Source organism: Amblyomma mixtum, chromosome 1 (genome assembly GCF_055824585.1).
Source record: "Amblyomma mixtum isolate Tamu chromosome 1, ASM5582458v1, whole genome shotgun sequence".
Lineage (NCBI taxonomy): Eukaryota > Metazoa > Arthropoda > Arachnida > Ixodida > Ixodidae > Amblyomma > Amblyomma mixtum.
The window spans coordinates 173,582,941-173,594,577 of NC_143012.1; the positions used below are offsets into that span (position 1 = coordinate 173,582,941).

General features: G+C 48.9%; 1 protein-coding gene across 1 annotated transcript; it reads right to left on the bottom strand.

The window, feature by feature from the left end:
* Nucleotides 1–8,797: 8,797 nt before the first annotated feature.
* On the bottom strand, nucleotides 8,798–9,968 carry LOC149369848 (uncharacterized). The gene is made up of 2 exons (XM_089576600.1): nucleotides 9,619–9,968; nucleotides 8,798–9,107 (listed from the first exon to the last, which is right to left on the bottom strand). The coding sequence occupies exons 1-2, from the start codon at nucleotides 9,966–9,968 to the stop codon at nucleotides 8,798–8,800; spliced, it is 660 nt and encodes a 219-aa protein (XP_089432726.1).
* Between the last annotated feature and the right edge of the window lie 1,669 nt (nucleotides 9,969–11,637).

The window sequence follows — 11,637 nt, forward strand, 5'->3', positions numbered from 1 at the left end:
TACCGTATTTTCCGGTGTATAAGGCGCGGCTTTTTTTCAAAAATCTTGCAGATGCGTCCTATACAAGTGTGCGTCTTATACGCTAATTTTTCGTTTTTTTTTGCGAGTTCAGAAATTACTAAGGCTCTTGTTCAAGCTTTTTTCACCAAAAAAATATCACTACCAAGGACGCGGTTGTAACACGGTTTATGCTTCAATACGGGGACCGCCATGCGCCACTTTCTTTAAGTGAACATTATCATGAAACGGCGGGGATGACGACTTCCAGGATCAAAAACAAGTGACCGTTTCGGAGGCCCCAAGCAAAAGTAATGTGAAATGCCAAAAGATGGTGACAATCACTCTTCTCGCCATTGTCAGGACAAGCCAAGACAAGCCGGCGTTCTTTGTTTAGCCACTCTTTCCAACTTTCTTTGCTCCGTGTACGTAGTGAGAAGAGACTGTGTCAGCCGTTTTGCCTCCAGAAGTGGCCGAACTTTTTGATAGCACATTCGAAGATGAAGACTTCGAAGGTTTTAAGTAGAAATTAAATGTTGTTATGAACGTATGGGAGAGCTCTTTCGTTCTTTCTTTCTTTTTTCTAAAACGTGGGCGGGTATGGCGTGAGTGTTGCCTTTTCGATCACTTAGCTTTGCTTAAGAATTTCACACAGGTACGGTGAATTTCGCGATGGTCGCGCAAGCGTATTTAATTAACCCTCACTTGCCTAACTGGGTAAATTGGAGTGCGTCTTATAAACGGGTGCGTCTTATATACCAACTTTTTTAATGATAGCCTGCATATATGGGGTGTGCGTCTTATACACCGGAAAATACGGTACTCGGACTGTCGAACTGCGCTGCTGTACTGCACACCGCTTTAGTCGCCTAATTAATTGCCGAAGCACAACAGTTTTTCTTTGACTTACCGTCTTGTCTTTCTGATCGTCGCCTGCCGTTTTGATTTGGTTCATGATTTGCTGACGCCGGCACAACGAGAAAAGGCGCCGTTCGCCACAACGCCCAAGGAACCCTACTACGTTTTCAATGTGAAAGCATTACTAGTCCGGTTACGAGACAAGCCTGCGGCGTGTTCGTAGTAGTTAGCGTGCTGTCGTCGGTACAGGCAATCTTAGCGATGGCAAGAAGGAAAGGGTGAGGTCATCAGTCGGCCTTATGACGCAGACCCATCAAGCAAGCCGAGCACCACCATATTACACAATGGCATATAGATGTCGTTCTGCGACCTATACCCCGACTGGCTGAGCTGATTGTGGTGCCAGGCACGGCAGAAATGCCGCAGCGTCACATCGCGCTTATTATGCAAGCGTAACGTTCGCTTGCATAACCAGTGGTAAAAGAGAGCTAATTTTTTTTTAATCTAGGCACTCAGAACTGGCTAAATTTACTGTTCTTTTCTCCTGCTTGCGCTTGCGTACTTTACATCTCAGAAGGTGTTCATCTTGAAGAAGGACTTGAGCTGGGCTAGTTGGTGTGACATACTAGAAAACAGCCAACACATGGAAGCCACGCCGAAAGGAGCGCACACACACAAAGCTGACCAACAACTGAGCTTTTACTCAAGCTAACAAGCACATATTATTGAGTTGATGGGGAGGGGAAAACAGAGGGAAAGGTAAGTTGCGCAAAGCCGGGTGAACAGAAGAAGTCATTCAGAAGTAGAAAATCGTACGCCGCATACAACTTGCAATTATGATAGTGCGAGGCGATAAGTCACGGGTACGATAAGGCACGTGGTGTCACGTGGTGTGAAAATGTGGGCCTTACCTGAGGCTATAAACGTATGTGTTTTAGAACGCAACTCTTAGGTGTCTGTGTCTGCGTTTCGCGCCGTCGCCGTTGTCCGTTGTAACTAGGAGAGGTTAAAAGCGCAACCTCCTCCCCTCCATAGCAAGAAAGAAAAGAAAACAGCGCCGGGCGCGCGGCTCTCTCAGCGCGCGTCGTAAAACGGGGGAGAAGGAACCCCTGCAGAGCGACTAACCTCTCGCCGACGCGGCGCGCGGGGGGATTGCCGTCGAATGTTCTAGGCTGTCCGAGTCGTTTCTAGGCGATGTTGACAGAGAGGGCGTAGCCTTGGGTGCGCTAAGAGATGCCCTCCACGTTCTCACTCGCGCAATGGCGGCTGCGCCATGACAGAAAGTTCCAGATGCTCCTCGAAGCCACTCCCGGCCTTTGACCAATGAGGACGCGCTCCCAGCGCGAGAAGAAGGACACTGCACAGTCGACACTGTGTATATCTGCACGCCTGCCTTTGCGCGAAGAACAGACAGACGTGGAACGAGCCTAAGAACGGCGTTGACCGCCTGAGCCGCCGTTTAAAGGGGTGGAGACACCAAATTTGTGGTTCGCGCGTTCTTAGTTTCAAACGTTTCTTATGGCTCCAGGGAGCATGATACACACTCAAAGATTCATATATTCTCAGTGAATAATTTATTATAGCATTTTTAGGTGAGCGATTTTCGGTTTCGGAACGCCGAGTTGTACAGTGACGTCACAGAGGGGGAAGATCAACTGCTTCGCTTGGTCACGTGGGCCCACAAAAGTTGTGACGCACCTACTGCTGCATCGTCTGCTTTCCCACACATGTGCTGACCAGCGCATGAAAACAAACAACTGCACGTCTAGTCCCAGCAGCTCGGATTCTGACAGATGTGATTGCAATGAGTGAGGACATCGACTTTTTTTTTTGTTCGCACGCTAATATCGCCTTCGCGGGTTCGCGTGAGGATGCGAAACACTTTGCAAAATGCCAGTAAGCATCGCTGCGCCGCTCTACCCAAGCTGCGCCCACAACCGGTGTCACACTTCGCTGCCGTGCAGCAGTACCTGAGCGCTGCTTGGGATGGTGTACAAATATCACAAGAAAAGTCAAGATCGCCTTGTTATCAGAACTGCCAGCTATACTAGAGCAGCGACAAAGCATGTCTGCTTATGCTGGGAGCTTTCGGCAACGGCACCGCTCGCGGGCGCTCCGGGCGACGAGCTCTGCTGCTGCCTGGCTGCCGTGGTCGTCGCTAGGCCTATAGCCTGTTTACCAAGCGGCCGGCGCTTCGGAAGTCGCCTGCGCTATAATAAAAGGCCTACTTTTCACAAATAGCTGTAGTGTTAACAGAATCATCTCACAATAAAATAATAGTATGGTCAATCTCCTCGACGCCTTCTGCAGCGGAGCTAGCGGGCGCCAGGCGAGCCGGACCCCAACGTCGCGCCAGCGGCAGCTGCTAGGCGCGGTTGTGAGAAATTTGCTCATATCACAGTTGTTACCTCTACTAGCAGCTCAGTATTGGTCAGCGATCCTCAAAAATGACACTTTTTTCACATTTCTTGTCCCATGGTTTATTATTTACGTCAAGAACACTCTTTAGCTCGCTATTATGACGTCGGCAGACGGTATCCAGGCTGACCTACCGGCCGGCAGACTCGGCGTACTTCACGTCCGCACAAGAAAATACAAAACAGCCATGCTACCAGAAAGGATGCTTTCTAGATTCGAGATACGAGAGCATGACTGTGCTAAAAGTGGATCTTTCGGCAGCGACACTGCCTGCGGCAACGCCGGCCGACGACCTGCTCGCTGGTCCCAGACTGCCCTAGTCGTCGCTAGGCCTAGCTGCATTCGCATATCGACTCCGCAGCTGAGGGCACTTCGGGACTGGCCAGCGCTCAGAAACGTGCTCCGCTCGGCACCCCTTTACTGTGAACTCGTCCCATAATAAAAGATATGTTCGATTTCCACGACGTCTTCAGCAACAGAGCTAGCAGACGGCAGGCGAACCGCACCAGGTAGCAGCAGCACAAAACCCGCTGATGAAATTTGCTTGCATCGCAGTCATCACTTCTACCAGGAACTCGGTATTTGCCAACGATCGTCAGAAACGATGCATTTTTGATATTCATATATCCCAGGGTTTGCTATGAACGTGAAAAAACAATACAATCGCGTTCTTCAGATGCCGGCGTTCGGCACGAAGACTGGCGCAGACCGCCCGGCTGCAAGGAGTGCGCCCTATGTCATCATGACGCTGCCGCTCTCCGCGCTCGCATTGGCTGCCGCTTCCCGTCGTTGTTGCCGCGAGCGGCCCGCCGTTGACATCTAGCAGGCCGGACGCAGGCAACGAGCTGCAATCGGACGTTGCGACGCTGTTCGCAACGGCGCGCCGCAAACCGAGCGAGTGGCGGTTAGCAGCAAACGCGGCTCGCTGGTGCGTCGACTGCGCTCACGCGGCTGTGCCCCGCTCATCGTACGTCACTGTATTTTGGTATGACGTCACTAAAACTTTAATTTTTCTACACCCCTTGTGACGTCATGGTTGATGGCGCTAGCGATGGGTCTAGATCGTGAGAGTGAGCATTTAGGTAATCTTTGGAACCGAATTACTATATTTTTTAAACGTTTGTTGCGTCCAACACCTGGCTGTGAGTGCCCTTGCATACATAGGAATCCCATAGCAGGCTTTTTATAGCTTCAAAATTTGGTGTCTCCGCCCCTTTAAGCTTCAGTGAACAAATTCTGAGGAAAGGAAATGCTCAATATCTGTCTCCCTGAGCTGCGCAACCAATAGAGCGGGGGTTTGGAAAGCAGAGGGTAAAATTTGTAAATTGGGTTTTGAGGAAAGGAAATGCTCAGTATGTGTCTCACACATCTCGGTCGTCACCTGAACCAGAGGGAAGGCGCATAACTGCCCTCTTGGAACAGTGGACACCTCAGTCGTGCTTTAAGCTAAGTGGCGGTAGCGTCAGATGTGCGCTGTATGCTTTGGTACTGACAACGTTGTGCCAGAAACACTGCCACCTGCCAGGGTGGGTGGGTACTTTAATGTAGATATAAAGACAGGCGGGAATTTTCTACCACTGATGCGGGAGAACATCCCGTTCATCTCGCTCGTGACGGCTACCACAGCTGATACAATTTCGCGAAGTACTTGCGCAGACCTCGCCTTTGAGAACCAGACATTTGTGCAGCAAGTCGAGCATATATCCTCCTATTTCTCTGTCCACAAAGCTTCTTTCATGACAAACAAGAACTGTTTGGTGGAGTGTTTCTTGAAGAAGGAATATGTGTGAAAAATAACAAGTTGTCTGTAATTGTACATACATGTCTTGCTAGAATTCTTTGCCTCAATCTGTAGAAACGCTTGAACAGTCGATGAGCTGCGCTCAAATTTCGCATTAGGAAGTAGCGTAATCGTCAAGTTTTTTCTAGCAATAAACAGCTGGAAGTTGGCGCCTGTCCGTTGCCTCCTCGTCTCTTTTGTCCTTGTGAAATTATTTGCTCCAAGGTGGTTTTATACTAAGTTTCAAGATGCAAAACCAACTAGCCCGGCAGCATGCTTTACTGACATTATCTTGACAAAGATATTTCATCGCATCATGAAACCTTAAATTAAAGTGTTCGTGCTGAAATAAACAGACGTCTGAACTTTTCAGTTGTTTTTTCAATGCAGCATCATCGATTTATGCAGGCAACTTTGACTAAACTCTTCCAATTTCAACATTCCTGCACTGGCATGCTTGTTTCCCTGCAACGTTATTATATGACTGACACAACACTCTTTCTACAGTTTAATGGACTTGGATATAACAAATGTGTGCTGCTCCCATTTTCAGTCATGACGTTCAGCAAGGGCAGTCTCTTGCACTGGCCCATACCAGCTACAGTGTGTAATGTGTAATGTGGAATAGAATAGAATAGAATAGAATAGAATAGAATAGATACAGAGAGGGGGAAAAGGAAACGGGCGGTAACGACTTCGCCAGGTCCAAAATTCACTAAATTCGGTGTGAAAATCAGTCAGCTGTAAGGTAATTAGTGTTCGAGGCTTCCACCACTCCTGCAGCCGCAGCCACACTCGAAGTGCTCGTTTCGTGCGTAGTGACCAGGTGCAGCGACTTCAGCGGGCTGTGTTTTTTCACAACCTCACAGAAAGAACGATATTGCCACGTATCATTGTACTGTTTGTTCATTCACGCTCAAGCCTGCAGGAAAGGGTTGTTATCACTTTTGTTCGTGACGCGAGAAGCGACGAGACTAATCTCGATTGATCGCAGCCATGAAAGGCTGCATCTAGGTTTTTCTAGATTACTGTAGATGATCTTGTCCTGTTATCTGGAAGTTTCCTTGCCGCCTTTAATTTGAACGATGCCGCGAGCGGCGGACATTCGTAGTTCGACGACCGCCGAGCACGCCTGTTGCTTACGCCGCCGCCGAGTGATTCAGTTCTTTTGAGGGCGCAAGTCAGCCCAAATAAAGAGCTTCGTTTACAAGTCTTTCTGGTGTCTTCCTGACCGCTGGACTGCCGTCACTACAACGTGACAATATTCTTCCTTCTTCAGCATGGTCACGTCCAGGCAGAGGTCGCTGACGGCCGCGTGGCTCCTGAGCGCTGCTGTGACACACGACATCCCTGGTGGCTGCCACCATCTCTACATTGGCTCATCAACAAATCGCTCCACCGCGAACCGATGTAACTCGGCATTTGTCGCTACCAGCTTTGCCAGGAGACTGGCGTTATTTCCCTCACTGCCGACGTAGACTATGCGAGAGGTGATCTGCTCGAGGTCGGACAGGGAGAGCATTGCATTGCAAAGCTGCTCGCCGCGCCAAGTTGAGGACACAACTGCGCACAACTGTATTCGCTTTTTAGGAGAGTGCACTTGGCCACACCTTCACAGAAGATGGACAAGTACCACGGGGGATTTAAATGCGCCCCAATGTTCCACTCGGAGCGCGTTCACGCAGCTGTGATTCGTGTGCAGCCAGCGGAAGAGAACCGCCGCGCGTTCTTTGCGGCAGTCGCGATCCTGAAAGCTGTCGCCAGACGAGACGGCGGCGACGAGTTCTCCAGAGCTGTCCCGTACCCCGAGCTGCACGTTGACCTGATCCGAGACTCGGGTCCATTGCTCCAGCTTATTCTGCAACTCACAGCCATGACAGCTGCTTGGAATGCAGTGCGCCTTCAGATTGGCTCCGCGGCTCGACAGTATTGCCTCCAGCTCCTTTAGTCTGGCGTACGCTCTGCCGGCGGAAGAGAAGAGCTCCGGGCACAGATCTCTCAAGCAGCCGCATGCTGATACAGAGTGCTGTCTTTTGGATCCATCGTACCCTAAAAGAAAGCAGAGCGCGTTCGAATCAGACTTTGTGGCGTAACATGTTCTACACTAATCCACCATTTTATTTTCTCAAAGAAAAGAGAGCAAAAATAGAAGAGAGAAGCGCCATCAAAAGAAGAGCTGCCGTTGTATTCCTAAATTTCTCTACATTTCCTATCTCGCACGCGATGACGAAATATTTTGAAAGGGCCAACAAAGAATGAAAAAAAAAAGAAAATAAAGAATGTTGACCTTAGGATGTTGCAAGGAATGATTTATTCAAAGAACAATAATCTGTGCATGGCTCGCAGTGCAATAAAAATTACAGGGTATTTAGGACAGGCATGACGATAGAGCACAGCAGTGGTTGAAAGGACACAACAGGTTATAAGCACAATGGTGCCTCGTTAATCTGATCATGTTTGTTCCACAGCAAACGTGTCCATAAAGCAAGCCATTTAATAACGAATCGTGATGAAAAACATTTTCCACAGAAATAAGCACTTTATGCTTCAACTTTTCTTCTCTACGTAGCGGTCAAGGGTGAAGTAGTAGTTAAGACAAAATTATAGAAAAGTGCGACAAGCTTCACAGCGAATAATACAAGAAGAAAGCTCAAGTTATCAAAGCTGCGCATTATTTCAAAAGCATACGAGATGACCCGCAAGCGTCAGAAATGGGTAACAATGCAAAAAGTTTTTGTACTCGAGAGCACCAGTGCAAGAACGTGTCAAAGTTCTGCGGAGCCACAATGCGACCCTGGGGCAGAAATCTCTTACTACCAGTGCAGTGCCAAAGAAGATCTTTCAACACAGTGTCAGTGAAGCAAGAACATTACCTGTTCCCACTTCTGTCGTATAAGCACTTCACCCCCTTCATGCAGGACAGAACAGTGCAAACAGGCCTTCCACACGGAACAAGATTCATCCTAGCTTGGAATCAGACGTACATGCAACCTTTCTCGTACCCATAAAATTACAAATGGACTGGGTTAATGATATGCTGGTCGAAATCAATAAAAAATGAGCACTGGCAGGGCATGTAACGTGAAGGCAAGATGTGTTTGTGTCTCTTGGCAGACCGAAGCATACACAGATATTTAAATCCCCCCCCCCCCAACACACACACACGGGTGTTCACAGCATGCCAATGAATCCTGTCTTTCCCCGGTAGACTGATGAGCACACACACCCTAACAAGCCGCCATGGTGGCTCAGCGGTTATGGCACTCGGCTGCTGACCCGAAAGACTCTGGTTCAATCCCGGCCGCGGCGGTCGAATACCGATGGAGGGGAAAATCTAGAGACCCGTGTACTGTGCCATGTCAGTGCACGTTAAAGAACCCCGGGCGGTCGAAATTTCCGGAGACCTTCACTACGGCGTCCTTCATATCCTGAGTACACGCGTATTGTACGTTTTGTTTCCTGCACAACATATTTACTGCTGTCGATAAAACTCTACAATTTCTTCCCGAACAGCTTGTCCAGTGCCTAGCACAACGTCAGTGGTGTGCGTTCGCTGTTCAAGAACCATGCTGTTAGCCTCAGCCTCAGCATGCCACTGTGGGAGCACTTCATCTCGAAAATGATCGCATACGTTGTGCAAGACAAACCTTGCCTGGATGACAAGGCGAGCATTCTCAACTGTGCACTCCATGCGCTTCATAACAAAGCGGAACCTCGCCTTCGCCCTGTCAAATGCATTTTCCACTATCCGCCTGGCCTGGACTTTGACAGGTGATAGCTGAACGTCTTTTTTGCCTCGTTCAGCTGCCCTCGGTAGCTAAATGGCTTGATTAGGTTGGCAGTCAGGGGGAAAGCCTGGTCGCACAGAATCAGCGGTGGTACTGCTATGCCACTCATCATGGCAACTGGCGGCTGAAATAGAGGTCCATCGACGATGTCTGACAGGCTTGACCTGTGGTACACATAGGAGTCATGGTACCGTCCTGGCCTACCAACGCTTATAAACATGAACTGGTATCGGTGGTCCGCCAGGGCCAGAAGGATTGTGCTGTACCTGCCGAGTTTTAGGACAAGCGAACAGGTGAAATGAATACAGTGAAAATATAACAACTTATAATAGGTGAAAATTAAACATATACGGCCAATAGATGAGGGGAGGGAGGGACGTCATCCCTCTCCTTGTACGAGGACACGACATTAGCCCTATTTCTTTGAATTAAAAATATTCCATACAGAGTTAAATTGACCCTCCCACCCTCCTCTACTCCACTGCTTCCTCAAAAGAGTCCCAGCACGCCATGGGTCAGCAATGCCACAGAAATCAAGATGTGCTAGGAGTAAACTAGCTTAAGTGCAAGAACTGAGGATGCAGGATGCTTGTTTGTACGCGCTGTCGCTGCTTTTGTATCACACAAATTAGCGGCAATAAAACACAGCTTTTAATTCAGGTACTCAGTAGGAAGCCACGCGGCATAAAAGTATGCCTCTGCTGCATATCCAATCACAACCTCTTAAAACGAATATCATCCATTTTAACATGTGATCGAATTATAGAAACTGCTTACCACCCCTTGTAGTTCTTGTAGTCGCTAGCGTGTTCTCCCGGCGGCGACACAGGGAAGTGACACCCGTCCAAGGCACTCACTGCGTGCGGGAATGCAGACTCGGCGAAAAACTCTTGCATGGGTTCCTCCATGCCTTGCGCAGACAGCGTCCGGATCTCGGCGGCATGGAGAACTTCAACGACGACCAAAGAAAACTCGTGGGACACTGCATTTACCGACGACCGCCCGACACCGAAAACGAGGGCGACAGTCCTGTCTTCCCCCGAGAAGCATAACTTGAAAAGTCCGATGGCAACCCACTTCTCGACAGATATAGCCTCGCGCATATTAGTGTCCATGCGCTGCAGCATCCGCCGGCACTCGTCAACTATATAGTGAAACGTAGCGCGTTTCACACGGAAGTGCCTTTCGTTCGAACCATACTTCGTTGCGAGGGAGCATCCACACTCTCCTTTCCACTCGTGCAAATGCCATGGCAGCTCCGATGATCATGCCGTTGAGGAAATGTAGCCGCTCCTCAATTTCGTCGGCTTCCGCTTTTGCCGCTTCTATTTCAGAGTCCAGCTGCACGATGTTAACTACCCCTAAAGCTATCTGAAAATCTTCGTTGTCACTCATTTTCAAAAGGTTCAGAAAACAGCGAGCGACCCGCACGAGCAACGCAGTAGTGAATTAGACGAGTGTAGCCAACAAACCGCAGAAAAAAAAAAAAAAAAAATATATATATATATATATATATATATATATATATATATATATATATGACGTCACGCCCGCGCACTCTTGCCTCTTTTCTAACACAGAGGCTTTTAGTAAGAGATAACTACAAAATTTCCTTGGGAAAGGCGTTTTGTTGCAGAAAGGTGCAGTTTTCTAACGGATTGCAACTATACAAATTAAATGTTGCTGCTATACTTTTCAAAAAACTTGACGGCAGCAGCGCCCCTGAAGCATGGCGACAGAATACTGAAGCTTTCGAATGCGTTTCGAAACGGTCGTGTAGCACCGCGGGGGTCCGTCCTTTCCGAATGTCGTTCGACTCGAATGCCATTCCAACGTATCCGTGTAGTACAGGTATAAGCTACACGCTGGCACTACAGTCGAAGACATCCTTCTGTAGCTATGTAAGGAAGGCTAGGCGGAGAAGGGAAGAAGTCCAAACCATGAGGCCTTGTGCAGGAGCTCATTTCTTTCCTTTTATTTGGGGACGGACTACTTAAGCCTACTTAAGAATTCAACACAATGGACCTTTTCCAGTAATGTCCTGTGGATGCGCCAAGCCACTTCTGCCATTTTAACCGACCGCACCTACCTGCTAGGCGAAACCAGTAACCCCACCCTACAGTTGTAAAAGAATTCTCGCAGAAAAGGCGGCAGGAAGCTTAGGCGACCCAAACCGGAAACGCTAAATTGGTGGGTTACTGGGAAATGGTCCATTGTCTGACCCAGACATCCTTCTTTGCTCAATGACTTTAGAGGGGTTAACTTTTCTGTGCATCGGTCCCCCGAACTTTGGCCAGAAGGTTCTGGGTTCTGAAGGACTATGGGTCTACTTTTTGTACGCGGAAGAACGAATACTTTCGTGGCGCGTGCAGTTTACACACCTGGAGAGGGAATAGAACTGGTGAAGCAAGGAAGAGCTCAGGTGCCTCTCCCTTCGCGAGAATTAGCAGCGGGCCATTACTTCGCATTACTTCCTGTGTAGTTGAAAAAAATCTTCCTTTCATTTAATCGCACAGTCATAGATCTGGAGGAAAAACGTGTTCGACCAGCGCTGCCCCACTCTTTAAAATAATCTGGGAACTATGGTACACCCAGTGCGTCGTCTGCTCTTTTGGTCCGTCGCGTCCACTCAACGCCATCGGATCGCAGGCCACTTTTTAGTGTTGCATGAACACGTGATACGGGGGCGAACGGACCGTCATGTGAATCGGCCTTTAGCAGTGTCGCAGCGCGGCTGTGCGGGCAGAGCGAGGCGAAGACAGAGGCGGGTATTCGTCGGCGGGAACAGTGATGCAT